This window comes from Brassica napus, chromosome C7, assembly GCF_020379485.1.
Source record: "Brassica napus cultivar Da-Ae chromosome C7, Da-Ae, whole genome shotgun sequence".
NCBI lineage: Eukaryota > Viridiplantae > Streptophyta > Magnoliopsida > Brassicales > Brassicaceae > Brassica > Brassica napus.
In genome coordinates, this window is record NC_063450.1 from 51,712,544 (window position 1) to 51,731,049 (window position 18,506).

The 18,506-nt window shown below is 30.9% G+C and overlaps 3 protein-coding genes across 3 annotated transcripts; 1 reads left to right on the forward strand and 2 right to left on the reverse strand.

Annotated features, from left to right (window-relative positions):
• Positions 1-1,926: 1,926 nt before the first annotated feature.
• On the forward strand, positions 1,927-3,852 carry LOC106410139 (defensin-like protein 182). The gene is made up of 2 exons (XM_013850627.3): positions 1,927-2,250; positions 2,388-3,852. Exons 1-2 carry the CDS (start codon positions 2,193-2,195, stop codon positions 2,720-2,722), a joined length of 393 nt encoding a protein of 130 aa, XP_013706081.2. The 5' UTR covers positions 1,927-2,192; the 3' UTR covers positions 2,723-3,852.
• Positions 3,853-4,346: 494 nt separating this feature from the next.
• On the reverse strand, positions 4,347-5,588 carry LOC106410149 (defensin-like protein 183). The gene is given in 3 exon segments (XM_048763235.1): positions 4,347-4,718; positions 5,207-5,344; positions 5,347-5,588. Coding segments are annotated over 3 exon segments (504 nt in total). The 5' UTR covers positions 5,402-5,588; the 3' UTR covers positions 4,347-4,407.
• Positions 5,589-12,158: 6,570 nt separating this feature from the next.
• On the reverse strand, positions 12,159-15,361 carry LOC106411312 (auxin response factor 16). Its single transcript, XM_013852053.3, has 4 exons — positions 15,164-15,361; positions 13,519-14,616; positions 12,481-13,298; positions 12,159-12,385 (listed from the first exon to the last, which is right to left on the reverse strand). Exons 2-4 carry the CDS (start codon positions 14,593-14,595, stop codon positions 12,316-12,318), a joined length of 1,965 nt encoding a protein of 654 aa, XP_013707507.2. The 5' UTR covers positions 14,596-14,616; positions 15,164-15,361; the 3' UTR covers positions 12,159-12,315.
• Positions 15,362-18,506: the final 3,145 nt, after the last annotated feature.

Here is an 18,506-nt window from a genome sequence, read left to right on the forward strand (position 1 = left end):
GATATTCCAGGAGTGCTGAAAGAAGAGAGTTGTCATTCCATCCGGGCCTGGCGCTTTCTCTGGATGCATCATGAATAAAGCTTGTCAAACCTCTTCCTCCGTTGCTAATCGCAGTAGCATTTGATTCATCTGGGGAGAAATTGATGGCCCTATCTCCTCCAAAAAACTATCAAAATCGACATTAAATATAAATGTTAATGTCACAATTAACTTTAAGTCATGTCATCATTGTTAATATGTCATGTCATCATTTTTCTTTCAAAATCATCACCATAATGATTTTGAAAAAAAGATGATGACATGACATACTAACAATGATGACATGGCTTGAAGTTAATTGTGACATTGACATTTATATTTAATGTTGATCTTTGGTAAGTTTTTTAAAATATGGTAACAAATCATATACCATCATTAATATAACTATAAATAATATAATTGTAGAGATACAAATATAAATATAAATAATTTTCGAAATATTATTTAATTATATATTTTCTATACATATATATATGTATATTATTATTAAATATAAATATAAATTTAAAATATTTTTTTTATCTTCATTTGTACATGTAATTAAATTAAAATTAAATATTAAATATTGTAATAAAATTTAAAATTGAACAAAACTTTATTTTTAATATAGTTAAAAACCGGTCAATTCAAAAACAAAAAACGTATTGATGAATAAATGATTTGCATTGACAAAAATTATTTCTCTGTTTAATTGTATCTTTTTAGAGATGTCACTATTTTGTGAAAAATCTAACCAAAACTGCTAAATATTATATATCTGTAATAAGAGAGATTTGAGAAATTTTTTTGGTCCATATCATCATCTATTTCTCTCACACTTTTGGCATAAAATCTCATTTGACGACAGAGAATAATATTTACTAGGTTAAGACCCGCGCCTTGCGCGGGATCAACATTATATATATAAATTATTTTATGTATTAAATATTTTTACATATTATAAAATAATAAATATATATTAAATAATTAAAAGTCAGTAACCATTAAAAATATAATTAAATTGGTGCAAACATATAAATCAATTGTATTAATCCAATTTTTATTTTATTTGATAGGATATGTTATTAAATTTAAATTATACTAACATAGATAATATATTTTAGTATATTTTTAATATTAATGTCTATTAAATATTGATTTATACTCATATAGTTTTTTGATCATTTGTATCTTTTATAGTAAAAAATTTAAATTACTGATAACAAAATTTTCATTGTGGGATTAATAGTTTTAGTAATTTATAATTAAAAAAAAAAGTTGTCAATGATCGTTCAAAAAAATTGTTCAAAGCAAATTTTGAAACTAAAATATTGTATTTTATAAGGTTTATAGTTTAATTTAAAACGATATATATATTAATCTTATTAATTAATTAAATTAGACTTTTTACTTATATAATTTTTGTAATCGTTTGTATTTTGTCATAACAAAAATTTTAAACCATGGATCATAAAATTTGAATGTAAGACTTTTAATAGTTTTAGTAATTTATAGCCGTTTGTAAAAATTTAAAATATAACATATACATAAAAATCTATATTTTTATTATATGGTTATTGTGGTTATTTAATTTATTTAATATTAATTTATTTAATAGCTTAAAATTAAACAAATATGATAGAAGATACACTATTTTTTATCAAATCTTTATTATTCAAAATCATTAATTGCCATATATACTTTAGCCACATTAGGAAATTCCGTAAATTTTATTTAAGGAAATAATAAAATACATTAATGATAAATTTATTGTTAGTTTAATAAAAAAACTTATTATATAATTAGATGGGCCAACATATTTCTCTAATGATTCTAAGAATCATTCAAGTGATGACACGTGGCTATAAAAAGAAGTTGTAATGCTTCTCAAATAATATATAGGGGATACGGAAGTACTTTTATTGACCATACCGTTTTAGCAATAAATCAGTGTATTTGTCAAGATCATCATAGTATTGACCCAACAAAAGACCATCATAATAACTTTATTTTATAACGGACGGACGGAAAAACAAATGTCCTTACTTGAAAAAAAAAATCTTTAAGTTGGAGTCTACATATTGCCTTTAAATAGATAACAAATGTCCCGACAATATACAAACAAATACCTCAGAGAAAGGTAAGCTTAGAAGAAAACTAGTAAACGTGAAAATATGGAGAGAATAACTCCACTTGTATTACTTGTTAGCCTACTTATCATTTCTGCCTCAGGTATTATTATATCTCTCAATTGTTATGTTTATTTTATTTATTTGCCGCATTTTTCATACAGTTTCAAAAGTTTTTTAATATAATTTTGTGATCACATTTATTTTATGATAAGTTTAATGATGTGTACAATGTTACAGTTGTGAATCAGACTAGAGCAGATATATGCGTCGATGGACTAGGCACTTGCGAAAACTGCGACCAGAGATGCAAGTCCAAACACGGGCCATCAGGCCACGGAGACTGTGATGACCGCTCTACTGGGGTGCCTATGTGCAGGTGCCACTACCAATGTGAACCACCCTCGCTGACGTCGACTCCACTCAATACTTGCAATGGTGGGGCCGGTTTATGTAGTGTAAATTGTCCCCAAAAATGTTGCGATATTAACTGTGCACTTAAGTTTATAGGTGGAAGTGGGATGTGTTTAACCCTCGGTAATACTAGCGTTTGCCAGTGCAAGTATCCTTGTTAAAGCTGGCTGACAAAATTGTAAACCAACTATTTTATATGTAGGACGATGATAAAATAATAACAATTTCCATTATTATTGGTTTGTGGATGGTGTTGTTTTTATGAATTGAATTGATCAACGTAGCTAAATTTTTTTATTATATCTTTTTTTTTAAACAATTTTTTTTGTACATATTGTTTAGTTTCTGGTGCAAAAGAATCTTTGTAATCATCGGAAATTATGACAATATATCTTGAGACATCGCGAATGAACTAAATAAACCAAAGCATAACCCTTTATTTCAAAATACAAAAAAGTGACCACCCAATAATGTTGTACGTAGATTTTTATGTTACAAAAAATAATAATGTTGTACGTACACATGGATATCTCCTCTAAACTCTGTATATTATGAAGCAACAAGAAATGCTCTATACTCGTAAACTTTGAAAATTTTGAGATTTCATTATTACTGGTTCTTGGATTTCAAAAATCTTAATAGAATTCATTGTTGTTGGTATAAGAATTGTCAAAATTCATTCAAATTCTTTATTATTCAAATTTTTTAGTTATTATTGATTCTCTAATTTTAATTAAATCTAGTGTTATTGGGAGGTGAATTCTATTCATTTTTATTCATTAGACTCAATTTTCAAAATATCATATGTATCCATGTGATTTTCAGAATCTATGTGATACAATAACTAGAAAACAAAATAGTTATACTTACCAAATATCTATTGCACTTTAAATCCAAGTTATATGTCCAAAACTATAATCCATTACATTTTATATACTTTTACATTTTTGGATATATAATTCTTTTTATATTTTTTTACCATCTTTGAATATATAATTATATTTATAAATATTAGAAAAAATTAAAAAAAAAAATTAAAACAGTTTCAAAAAGCATTTTATAATTAAAAAAAAGAAATTTTGACAGAAAATTTGGAAAAAACAAAAGAATATTAGCCAATCTAAAAAAATATGATCAAATTTCATAAGTCAATGTATATAAATTTTCACAATCTACATAACTTTAATAAATTTATCAATTTTTAAAATTCACAAACTCTATACAAATTTATCTCTCAATAAATAAAACTACAGGATCTAAACCAAAATTCTCCAAAACAATATATAACATATCCGGCTAATATATACTCTCTCCGTTCCTTAAAGTTACATATTATAGATTTTTCACACGTTTTAATAAAACACATTAAATTTACATATTTTTTTTGTGTTTATCTTTTTCCATAATTTTAAGCCAATAAAAATTCAACTAGTGCGTTTAAGTTTTTTGAAGTTTGCAACTAGTTAATTTAATATGTAACTTTAAAGAACGGAGGGAGTATAATATAATTTAGTTGTGCTTTCAATCGAATGCTTAATGCTTCATATTTTTTACAGTTTTAAGTACTATATAAACTAAGGTCAGCAAAACATGTACCAAAAAGATTATGTTTTAACACAGTAATGTAAAATATTCTTTGTTGGTAAATGGTTGAGTCCATACTTTACGAAGAGCAGGAAGTAGAGACCATTTTATAGTTAGAACCAGTTGATGCATGCAGAATAGAGTAATATTTAACATTTTAATGTCCGAAAGCCTATCTAATTACCACCATCCAAATAAAAATACGAAAGTAAACTGATTCCGTTTTATTGATTTGTTTCATTTATAACTTTTTAAAAATAAATTAGCAAGGATACTGGCATTTGCACAGTCTAGAGTTGCCAATGCTCTCACAAAATCCAGATCCACCAAGATACTTTTGTGCACAGTTTTGATTGCATGCACTGCTGCACAAGCCAGTCCCACCGTAGCATTGTTTGTGATGTGGAGGAGTTGGTGATGGCGGTCCGCACGTGTAATAGCACGTGCAAAGTTGGTTTCTGTTGTCGCAACTTGCTTGGCCTGTTGGCCCGTGTTTAGCCTTGCATCTCTCATCACATTGTAGACAACTACCTAGAGGGTCTTGGCATGAGTTTGCCTTCACCTTATTAGCAACTGTAAAAAGTGTTCTTTAGTACATGGAAAATAAATCACTGATAGAAACATTTTGCATCTATGAAAATAAAATTTGAAAATAAAACGTATTTAAAGAGCAGAATGTACTGTAACGAAAAGTTATTTTTGAGATCATAATGCAGAAAAAGATACATTCAATATTGAAAAAACATAAAAATTATAGACCAAATAGCATAAAAGAGCAAAATGATGCAGCCAAATTACTGATAGTGTACTAAATTGGTAGAAGAATTTGGCTAAATGTAACTCAGTTTATCAAGCATGTGATCAACACAATACTCTCTCCATCTCAGTTTAAAGTAAATCATTGTATGAAATAAAAACAAAATATTATTTTAAAAAACCTTTTGGACTATTTAGTTATCTTAAGATGCATTGGAACAGGTTACCAGAAAAGTTAGAAAGTCTCAAGTATACACCGCCTAATTATTTATTAATAATAATAACTAATAATAAAAAAAAATTACCGGAAAAAAGCATGACAAAGAAGATGATTACAACCACAAGTGAAAATGTATTCTTCATATTTTCTAGTTTTTTTCTTTGATAATTGGTTGAGACAATTATTGGTATACCATTGGAACATCTAGCTGGTATATATATAGTGTAGTGCGCCAATAGCAAATTATATGTAATGATTTGTTTCCAAAAGAAATGGTCATTTCTGCTGAATGCTGAATATTGATGATAACATCGAATTAATTTCTTAGTCAAAACAAAAAGCATCGAATTAATTTCTCAAAGTTCAAACATACATTTGAAGTCAAATGCCAAAATGAGCCACAAACATTTGTAGTCAAACTTCTAAAGAGACATAAATGGATACTAGATGGAATATAATGATATTTTGTATGATATTTTTTTTGTAAAAACTAAAAATATTTGTAAAAGTATCTTTCAACACAGTGGTAATCTTTTGGGAGTATGTATCCACATCAGTATTGGTTCGATTTTTCCTTATAACTAAATTATCATTACTTGGCCAGTATAGATTAGGTTTCGGTCCAAAGTGGTTTATACGGTGTGCCGTAATAGATGATCGGTTCATTCTCTCACATTAGTCAGAAAGTATTCTAAACTCGGATCAAACAGCATGTTACGCTTTTGGCTAGTCCACTCTGTAGACGTTAGCCGACCGGATCAGCCATAAAACATATAAAATAGTATCTTTCAGCATACTATTTTTAGACCAAATATATATTTTCAGCTTACCGTCTTACTTATTTTATAACAAACCTTACAAATCTTTAAATTATATGTAAAAGGAATGTTGAATATTATTACTGTTGTTTTATTTAATTACAAAATATTATGTTATTTATTTTGAGTTTTGATTATCCTTCATATGTGCAAAATATATTCGTATTAATAGACATGGACAAACGGATCCTCGAGTCAGGTTTATATTAGGTTCTTTCAGGTTTGAGTTCTTCGGATCCAACTAGGTATTTAAAAAATTTGGTTTGATTTCGAGTTGGGTCTTCTCGGATCCTGGTTGGTTCGAATAGACAATTTTTATACATGTAAAGAACCTCTATATTCAGATATATTTGATTCGGTTTTCAAGTCTTTTAGGTATTTTCGACTTTTTCATGTTTTCAGATCAGTTACTTTATAATTTTTAGGTTTATTTTATAATTTTCGGGTATAATTTGGATAACTCGAATCTATTTTATCCTATTCTAAATTTGCACTCGGACTTTTTGTAACCCGCAACTTAAATACTCGATATATCACAAATCCATAAGAATAAAAACCAATTTTTTTTTGTAATAGATATTAGGGTAGGATTATTAAAATTAGAATCCACTATTACCCTATAGGATCTAGGGTTCAGTTCAGGCGGGACTCAAGACCCATGATCCTCCATATAAGATCCAGTAGGATAAAATGACATTACATGTACCGACCCGAATCGGTTTTTGGGGTCATTTCCAATTCGGATCTTCGGATTCAGATAAAATATACAGTACTATGGATTAATTTAAAACCTATTTTAAGTAATTAATTATTATTTTTCATTTGCTTTTTGATGATGACATGCGAAAACCAGCAATGATAACATCACGTACTTGTCTCATGTCACCTAATCCCAGAGCAGTCGGCAGAAAAGATATGTATTTCATTGTAGTTCTTATGTTCCTAAGCTTCAGTTGACACTATAAACTTGAAAAAATATTATGAAAATGCATTATACACAACCTAAGACTTTATAATGCAAGATAAGAAAAACAACTCCCAAACACAATAGCATAACTACCAAATGGTTAAAACGGCTAGAATCAACGAAAACAAAGTTTAAAACATACACAAATCACAAATATCAAGCGCATTCATCCTTCAACAACATCGACTTGAGTTGGATCAGGTCTGTGTTATCCAACCGGATGTCCCTCTTATCATGAAGAATTTTTTTTATAGATAAAGAATATCAAAGCGTTCAAAATGCATATAGAGGAAAAGATAATCATCTTTATTTAGTTTCATGAAATTTGCGGATTTGTTCTTCTCTCTTCATTTTCGTTTAAACTACTTTCCCTTTTGTTAGAAAATAATCCATGTTTCGAATAATTTGTTACTGCATATATATGCCAAATGTTGTATATGCGCACATGAGATAGCTAGAATTAATATATCTTGCCCATTGTATTAATCACTTTTTCCTGCAAATTATTATATAATATAAGTATTCATGATTTTCTTATCTAAGTATGAAAAATGGTTTTTGATGTAAATATAATTAAGGAAAATATGAAGCTGCTTTACATATGTTGGGATATGTATGATGAACTTAAAAGATTGCGATATTATGTATCTTGCATATCAGAATTTGGACAAAAGCCCACTGGCGTATGCAACTTTTAGAAAAATCGTGGACGGTGTTTGCTCTCAGCCTCTCTCACCTCTGTCCAGCTGATAGAGTTCATACGTCTTTCATGGGAAAAGGCTCAATTTCGCAAAATATATAAGCTAAGGTTATAATCCTCATGATATATTGTATTGGTTCTTCGTTTCTTGTAATAATATATTGTCAAAATATTACTATTTAATGTTAATAAAAAATAATATTATAATGGATGAGAACTGAATTGTCTCAGTTTTTCCTTATCTTACAATGTTTGTCTCAGAAGTGAAACCAAATGTAGACCAAGTCTCCTGGTTCAAATTTACATACATGATTTATAAAACCTCCAAAACAATATATAGTATATGTATCCGGCTAATATAATAGACAATTGTGGTCGGATTCGGAAATAATCCAAGTCTCTCAGCTGGATGGATGTGTGATGCTTAATGTGCCTTTACAGTTTACGTAGTAAACTAGGGTCAGCAAATTAAAACATGTTATAAAAAGATTATGTTTGAACACAGTAGTGTTAAATATTTGTTGTCGGTAAATGTTGAGTCCATCTTTTTGGAGATGAGGAAGTAAAGGCCAAGTTTATAGTTAGAACCAGGTGATAGGTGATGTAAGATAGAGTAATTAACATTTTTCATGTCCCAAAAGCCTAAATATTTACATACTTATCTATACTATTAAAACAGAAAAATTTTTAAAAAATCTACTAATTAAAAGTTGTTGGACCCTTTTATTAGACTTTTTTTTTGTCATACAATTAATTACTCTAACTATATACAATTAATAAATCTAACAACGCATTTATCTTTTTCGGTTACCATGAAAAATTAATAAAATCCCCTAATATCGTGAGATCACAATCATTTGTTGTGTGTGGACCGAAATAGATATTTGAAATATTTTTCATGTCAAGATTGGTTTGGAATAATAACTCAAATACATATTAAATACATGTAATATTTGGGTACGTAGCATGTCTAGGTCGGTTCAGATATTTTAAGTCAGAAAAAGATTAGAAATACTTGAAAACTTACAGAGTGATCTGAAACTTGAAAAGTATTAAAAAGCCTACCAAATACTCAAAATATATTAAAATACCTGCTAAAGATCTAAAATGCTTTGCGAGATATAACCCGAGAAATTGAAAAATACCCAAACTTTTATCTGAATATCCGAAATATATTTTAAAAATTATAACTGAAAACTCAAACCCAAAAGAAAAACATCTATAATATCAAAAACATATCTGAAATACTCAAATGTACATAATATACTCAAAACACTTCATGTACTTTGGGTACCCGACCGAATCATGGGTAGGATCCAAACTAAGCCAAGATATATTGGTCCAACAAAATACCCAATATATACATTTCCTTGGACTCGGATCCGATCAATTTTTTTGGATTCGAGTAAATGCCTAGGCTTAAGTTAGAGAGAGAGTTATATAAATATATATACAAAATCTCAAATAAACTAATTCATATTATTTTAAACAGATTTTCTTCTCGGTATAATACGATTTTGTAACATAGTAATGTACAACAATCCCAAAATATTAATTCATATTAAACTTTGTCTATAATCTAAAATCCGTCCTTTCGAAGCGCGGGTCAAAATCTAGTATATGTTAAAAAAAAAAAATTTGTCCTAATGTTTAAATTTCTTGTCAACATATATTAAATATTAATACACCATAGTCTAGATGGCTACCATATAAAATTTGGCAACTGTTATCACTAGTATTTTTACCGGAGTTTTAATTTGTGTTACAGTTATCAGAAAATATGCTCCTCCACCAAATTTTTTTGGATAAATGATTAAGATTTATTACCATTTTAATTTTTGATAGCGATACAGAGTAACTCGTAACAGACTAATCAAATAACGAGTTAAACAACACCGAATGCAAGAAAAACGACTAATGATCGAAAAACGCCAAAACCCAAGGATCTCTGAAACTTTCAAACCCGATCTTCCGATAACGTTACAAGGTACGAAGCCAAGAATTCCAACAAAGTTTATGAGTAATCTTTTGACCGGCGATATTCAACACCACGAACTTAGTGAAAACCGACGACACGAATCCAATAAAAACCGACAATGCTCCTCCACCAAAATCCCCTATAAAATTATTTTTACTATTTACTACCACTGCCGACATCAAAACTGTAAAAGTTACTACAAGAAGCAAAATGCTATATAGAACAAATAATATCGATATACATACATATCTATATAGTAAAAGAAACAAAAGGTATGAAAGGCCAACTAAAATATATAAACTATAGTTCATTGTATACATAATATAATAGTTAGCTGAGGAATGCAAACTTTACATTTCGTATTTGTAGTTTATATTGTATGAAAAAAAAAAGAGAATGCAAACAAGACACTTGTTCCGATTGTTTGCTAAACAGTATAAACACCGATCGAATCTGAGATCATATAGTCAAGAAACACAAATATTTTTCTAATGTTACGTAAGCTAAGCGCTATGAAATTTATTCGGTGGTTGTAAATCTCGAGATTAGTATTATATTTTTAGTAAAAGTAGACAATAAAAGAGAACTCAATTAAGGGGAAAAAACCAGGAAATAACGTAGATATGGACACATTGACAACGAACGTGGAGGAGAAGACAATGACAGATATAATATTTTGTGAAGGAAGATGACACATGCATTGATGTTTCTTCACGTAAAGAAAGGTCTTCGAGTTGGCATTTCCTTGCCTCACGAATCTTTGTCTACCTCGTGCTTCTTTTTAATTCTCTTGTCTTCTTATTTTCTTTCCTTTTTAATAGATTAATTATTTGCCACAACGCTCGCTACTCTGTCTCTTCTCCCCCCTTTGACTTTTGTCACACTATCGTCTTAACTCAACCATGGTTAACAAAGTTTATTGCAAAACCCTAAGTATCTGCTGCTCCTCGATATTATATTTTCCAATACATATATTATCATCGTCATTTAAAAACTTGTATGATTAATCCAAATCAAGACTCCCCATGTATCTCTCGTTTTGTTGTTTGCTTTCTCTTATAATCTTTTCTTGGGATTGTGAATTGTGACCATGTGTGGTTCAAGAGTCAACTTCAGACGTAGGGTTGTCACTATCACTTTTGAATAATGTATACCCCTAGTTTTTGCTTTTATTCAGATATGCAGTTAATGCTCATATATCCTTACAATGTTCATATCTCTTTGAGCCACATGAATCGGGCTGTGGCTCCATTTATATAAACTCTAATCAAGTCACATGAATCGGGCTTTGGCTCCATTTACAATGTTCATATCTCTCAAATCTCAAATAACACTTCTTAATATGATATAAATAATCATGTTTCATGGATACATCACATTTAGTTTAATTACTATTAGCCAATGAAGAACGTAAGGGTGCAAATGACCAATACCTTTTGTACTTAGAAAACTTTTTACATTAAACAAGAAAAGAGAAAGTGAGCTAGAACTACATTTGACGTAGACAACCGAGAAGATTTTCTAGAGTATGCACGTTTATTAAGAATTGAATAAATGTTTATAATTTAATTTATTTTTTACTTTATTATACACTTTCCAATAACTTTCCACCAATGAAATTTAATCAATTCAAATATTCTCAATTAATGTTCCTCAAAAGTATAAAAAAGTACCTTAACAATATAGAAAATCAATCTTTGTGGAACAAGAAAAAAATCTAAAACATCTTACTTTCGGGAACGGAGGTAGTAGTACTTTTGGAAAGAAAACAAAATAAATGCAATTAATTAGAAGAGGCCGAAGATGATAAGGAATTTTCGTTTCAGAACTTGTAATTATTTTAATAAAAAATTCAGTAACAAAATGAAAACAGGAAGATCCAACTAAACTTTGTTGTTGAGGACCAAGTGTTTTGTCAAACATAGGATCCGACCGTTGTTTGTTGTGCATGTGCCTAGAAACATGGCCCTCGCATCATCCATAACTAATTGTCTTACAGATTTAATACTTTTCATACCTTTCTACCATTTAGTTAAAAAGATATCACACTATATATGTTACATAATATCAATCAATACACGATACAGAACCAACTATAAACTAATGCCATGAAACCAATCTTTGATTGAAGTCCGTTAGTTCATGCGGTTTGTATGTACTACAAATTATAGACAAAACAAACAAAAAACAATGCGAAGATCAATTTTAGTCGCTAGGTTTTATCAAGCTACATAATCATTCAATTCAGATTTTGTAAATAAAATACAATTTCATCAATGCTAAACTGTTGTTCTTTTTGTTTTTTTTTCTTTTGAAAATAAATTATGTTGTTAAAATCGTTTAATTAGGTATGTTAGTCGTTTTAAAATGTTAGGTATTGGAGCAACATGGGAAAATACATTGTTGGATACAACCACAGGATCCTACGGACAAAATAATAGATTTTACCTATCATAGTTTTAAAAAAATTTGTTAGGTACTAATAATTGATTCCATCAGCTAGGCCGCTGATTCGATGTTTTGAAACAGTCTTACAAAAAAATTAAAGATATACATTTAGTGATCTTGAAAAAAAAAAGAGAAGATGAATCTATTTATTTGCCAATAGATTGCGACTGTATTTTGAAAATTACAGAAATTCAAAAATAGTGGAACTAAAATAATAAAATTAAAAAACGCTTCAAGCTCCAAAGCTTTGACTTCCAAGCTCCAACAAAAACACTCAACCCACTTATACTACAACGCTCTCGCTTCCTTGCTCAGTCACAATCGTCAATCTCCGAGCTGTCTTCAAGAACTCACTGAAAAAAAATACAAAACAATTATTAATTACATGTTTTATTCACCATCACATGCATATTTTAAAAACATGAGAATATGCATTTTGTTTTTTTACCTGAAAGGTTCGTTTCCTGCGTACTTGATGGCTCCAGATGCATCCCTATAGAGAACAGAGCTCAACATCTCAGCCTTTTGAATACCAAACATGTCAGAGAGTTTCCTACTCAGCTCCTCGTACGAGCCAAGAACCGACAGGTCTAACGTTCGACCGACGTCGTCTGACTCCATAAACACTTTACAGTGCCCTGTCTCCAAACCTGCTGCATCATGAGCTTTGTTGGAGCAAGGTGAACCTTCGTCTGATGAAGATAGTTTCGATCCGCCTGACGTGTTTGCAGTATCCGTTGACCCTTTCTCTGAGATCTGCTCCTCAGGTAGTATCAGCTTCCCGAACAAGACAATGTGAGACTTTTTAGATTCTGTATCATCATTACACGGTGTTGTCCCCATGGTCAAGAAACAGAACCCTTTCTCGTTTCTGCTATCGATGTTTCGCAACCCTAATGGCTGAGAAAGAGGGAGAGCTGATGGTTGCGGAGGAGGAGGAGGTCTGTTTAAGTAGTAATGGTGGAGATCAGAAGATGATAACCCGTAGTACTGATGAGCATTATGCCTGGCTCCCTGTAAACCCACGGGAACGTTGTCCAGAACAGAGCTTAACGGGTTTGATCTTATGAGAGGGTTGCTTGGGAAAGAAGGTACTGGGATTGAGTTGATTAAGTTGTTGTAATCCGGATGCTGAGGAAGCCTCATCTTCTTCCTCGGGGGCGAAAACGACGTGAGTGGGATGGGGTGTACGTTGGATACCAGTTCAACTAACCACGGGTTAACCCGCTTCACGTTTTGGAGTAGGTCAGGCTCATCCCAAGCCACCTGAAAACACATAAAATGCAAACCTTGAGTCTTTCTTGGGTAACAAGTAAAAAACAAAAAAGGAAACATAGTCGAAAGGGATCTTAAATAATATATAAGCGAGACGGATCAATCCATTTATCGCTAAGGGATACTAAATAATATATAAGCGAGACGGATCAATCTTGGTTTTAAGTTGGAAGCTCATAAAACATAACCGAAACTTCTTAGGGTTTTTTACCTGTAGAAGCCGCCAAGGAGAGTTAGGCCAACGGATAGGATCAGAGACACTAACAGCCGACACAGTCCCCATAAACCAACTTATCCTCGACGAATCTTCGGTCTCAAACGCCATTTTAAACCTCATACCTGAGCACCAAGGAATCCTCATCGCTGCCCTAGCATCCAACGCCTTGACGCAAAACTCAGACGTGCTAGCCCTAGGATAGTACACAACCTCAAAGCCCCTTCCACTAATAGCAAGTGTGGCGGCCTCTATAACAGACTCAGCCGCCACCTTTCCTTTTCTATCAGCAAGAGAACAGTTACTCCTCCTCAAACTATTACTCTCATCTTCTCTCAAAAGAGAAGAGTAGCCGCAGCTTCCACCGATAGGGTTCCAACCAGGCGAATAATCAGGTCCGTTCCCAATCCCTCCTCTCTTAGCCCTCCTGATGCCTACGCAGAGATCTCCACTCTCAGCTCTCATGAAGACGATGGAGTCTCCCGCCACAAGCTTCTTCTGGTTCACGAAGTTACTCCACCCTGTAGTGAGGAGATGTCGACGCGGCGTGCCTCTGTAGATATGTCTGAACTTCCATACATCTCCGTGAACATCTTTGGCGAGAATGGTCTGAACAGGCGGCTCGGCGTTGTAATCCAGCCTCGGGAAGATCGTCTCCGCGCAGTAGCGCGGGACAGAGAAGCCCCCACCGTTGTTAGCATCGGACTGAGTCAGAGTCTTGGCAAAGGAAGGAGTCTTCTCGCTGTTACTCTCGAAACCGTTACCTTCTTGACCATCTCCGTACTCGTGATCGTCGTCTTTTAGAGGGATCAGTCTCAGTTTGGCGAAAACCTCGTCGGATTCAGGATCAGCCATGTACTTGATGGCCAAGACACGGCATAAGACCATGGGAGGGATAGGGAGGTTCTTGAAATCTACGTGGTCGTAAGCGTTTTCAGCGTGTCCTTGAGGGAAGTAGAAGACTTTGGAGTTCACAGGTGGCATACGGACCATGCCGCCAGCGCATGCATGCCATAGCTGTGGATCTAAACCTTTCTCTGATCCGCTTTTCATCGGATCCATTACATTTATCATCTCTTTCAAATGTAATAATACCTACAAATGAAAATGAAATAAAAAGATTATCAGTTTTTGTTTGAACAAAGTAGATAAGACAGAACACAAAAGCATATGCTTTTTTTGGTTGTTTGAAGTACTTTTAAAATGTTAAAAAGCTTTTAGTCTTTTGAATCAGTCAACTCTCTTATACCTAACAACCGAGATTTTCCCGGAAAAAAAAAGTTTCCTGAAAATCCGACAAAAGGGTTATGTCTAGATAGATTCGGTGAGAGATTGAATATGATTATCAAGAAAACTTCAGATAATTCAATAAGAGATTAATAACAGTTCAAGTTTAAAAGCCTGCTCCAGGTTGTGTTGCTAGGAAGATAAAGCAAGAAAGTCACAGATCGGTCACTTTGGGAAGAACTGAAACAGTAAAACTTTTTGAAAAGTAGAGAGAAGAACATAGAACAGATCAAGATTAAGCTAATCAAATTAAAATATCGCACGGAACTGATTAATATTTTTTAATAAAGATGAAATTCATACAAGGATTTGATCAAACAGAGAAGATTTAAGACAGAAGTTAAAGAGTTCAAACCTTGAACAGTAGTAGTAGATCTGAGACAAGTTCTTGAAGATTCTGTTCTAAAAAACCCTTCTCTTGGTTTCTTGAGAATCTGAAGATTCTGCAGCTAAGTTTCTGCTTCAGAATCGGATAAGAGTTCACTTTTGCTGTACAGAGGGAAATGAAAAGGGTTCGTGTATATGAAGGAGAAAGGTTTGGCTTTCTGGAAAATAAAATAAATATATAAAAGCCATTTATTTTTTCAACTTTCATTAACTCATTCACATGTTGTGATTTTAATCAGATTAAAAATTAAAAATTGCAATGTTTTAAATCATTTAAATTACGCTCCCAAAATGGTAACAATTTGGTAAGTCAAACCCTTGATTCCGGGCATAAAAATCGACAATACGGAGTGTAAAAATATATTATAAAATGTTTATATATAACGAAAAATATCGACATACGAGTAAAGAGTTAAATCGCGCACGTGACGGGTCCGCACGTGTCGTCGGTGCTCCCGACATATCTCCTTGAAATCTGATTAGAAGCATCTAATTACTTTACTATTCAAATTTTATTTTCTAATTCAGCCATTAATTGTTCTTTGAATTTACTAATGTTAACCGTTTGGTAATCCCAATATCATTTAATTTTTATCTTATTGTTTACGGAACACGATAGTTTGTTGATGCTATCCATGTTATCAATTTGCTGTCGCTGACCATGGTTATATTGGTTATTAAGACCACTCTGTTCAAAGGGTAATAACGCGATTTACAAAAACACAGTCCTGCTTTCGTTTTTATGTAATTAATTACAAGACTGTCTAAAATACAGCCTTTATCAGTATGGCACGACTCATAAACCCATATACTACTTATCTCCTGCTAGTATAATATTGTGCATACAAGCATAATATTTAGGTGATCATTGTTTTGCTGGTTTTTAGATTTTAGTTTTTAATTTTTAGATTTTATATTTTTGGTTTTTAGTTTTAGTTTTTGTTTTTGCAATAGATTTTTTTTTTTTTTGAAAAACATGAATGGTTTTTCTAGATTTTAGTTTTTAGTTTTTAGTTTCTGTTTTTAATATTAATAAAAAGAAAATGCTATTATCAACAATTAATATGTGTTGATTAGTTTAAAAAACTTACTTAAGTTGGATCATTATTTTTTTTATTTGTACTAAAAATAAATGTAATTTTTTTTAAAACAACAAACTAGAAAATGTTGGATTTTGGTTTTAGATTTTAGAGTTTAGATTTTTTATTTTCTAAATTTTAATTTTTTAATAAGATTTTTGTTTTCCTAGATTTAATTAATGTTTCTTTTATTTTAAAAATTTCTAAATTATAAATTGATTTAAAAACAAACTTAAATTACTAAAAGAAGATATCAAAAATAAATAAATAATACCAATAGATTATTAACAAAACATGTAAACTTTACATAAAAGTAAATTTAAATACTTAAGTTAATTTTATTGACAAGTTTTAGAAATGTTCTTATTAGAAATTTATTTTTGTATTATATATATATTAAACAGATGCTTTTTACTAAATCTGATTTGTTTCTAGTATATATTGTTTTAATTGTTTTAGAAAAACAAAAGCCAAAAACTATTTCAAAAACTGGAAACAGTCAACCTCCTAACATTTATTTCAAAGTGATATCAAAATAGATATTAAAAGATCATTTGCCGTTTACCATTGTATTTCAAGATTATTTATTTTTACTACTATTTGACTATGTTTCTATTATATACTTTGATTATCTGAAATAGTTCAATATTTTCAAAGAATATGGTATTTTATACTTTTTGTTTTCATCTATATTAAGAAACATTTTGCTTTTAGTGTCATTTTATTTTTGAATAGATTTGGAATCAATTCACATTACATGCGAAGACTAACTAGAATCATCCATTATCATACACACAGTTCAAATATCGGTTTGATACCAAACAGTCCTTCTCTAACCAATATAAGCAACTATATTCAGATGTTTTATTAAACATGCTGCACAGTTTCCTGTATTTTGCTTTGGTTCGTTTCTCAAGTTTTAAATTGCCTTTAGACTTTTGACTAAATAAGTAGTATTGTAAGTAACGATGTAAATGAAAAATGTTGCATAATGTCCGGCATCTAGTATATATGGTATTATGGTTAGTTACTCATGTTTTTACTTGCTTTTTGAGTAAATAATAATATTAAAATGTATGCTTAACTTGCAAAGAATGAACTAAATGCTTTTGATATAGAAAGAAAAAAAGAAAACATTTGGAAAATTTCTCTTGTAAAACTATAACTATGACCCCATGTTTCCAGATATCAATACTACGATGATAGCAAGGCTCAATAAATTTCCGCATGTGTCTTTGTATTTTCTTGTCGTAAGAGATAAGCTTCTCCATTATTACGAAGAGTTTGATCTACGCCATTCGTAAATAAACACTCATTATCCGATTAGTAAAAAAAAAATCAAATTATCTACGTGCAGATAAACCTAATATAGTTCAAGATCTATTACATTTATGAAATATATTATATAAATTCGCCAAAATCTACGCGATTGACAGTTAAGTTTTTTGGTTAAAAAAGTAAACGCAAAACATATTTTAACACTTTTTCTGAACAACTTTTGACAGTGATTTTATCATCACATTTTTGCCATTGTGTCAGCTTTTTATAGTAATGTTTATGCGAACCCGAAAATACTATTCCAGTTCAAAATTAAAACATTACTAAAGTTTAAACAGTAATATGAACAAGAATTCATAACAAGAAATCAACAATGAGAAAACATATTTGACCAGAGGGCATAACACGTGCGACTAACCATGGTTAATTTTGAAGTGTCTGTTTATATATTGTTATATTGTAGGTCAACATTAGGACTCTCCTTGTCAATAGTTATTAACGTGTGTCTCCGTTTATGTCCATTCAGTAATATTTGCATGTCACGAGGGCAATTTCGTCACAGAGATAAACCAGTGGATCTGAAATCTGATCTCTGAATGTCTTCTTTAGTCGGTCAGATTTGGTTTTGCATGTAAATACTCCTCATGTTTGACCATACGTTTTGATGCGTGCCAATTGAAGATTGTTAATATTTTTCTAATAGGTATAATTTATAGTTTTGTACGCCAAGTTTAGAATTATATACTCCTTGGGACTTTGATAATGTCAAGTAAAATTAATACTTAGAAATCCGTAGATTAAAGGACCAAGTATTTAATTACGAGAACATTAGTATAATATTTTTTTTATCATTAAGAACTTTGCTGTAGTCTCTTCTCAGCGTTAACTTTGTACTTGCAAATTGATCGCGTTTAGTTATTCTTGTTCTTGCGAGTGCACAAGTGTACTAATAAA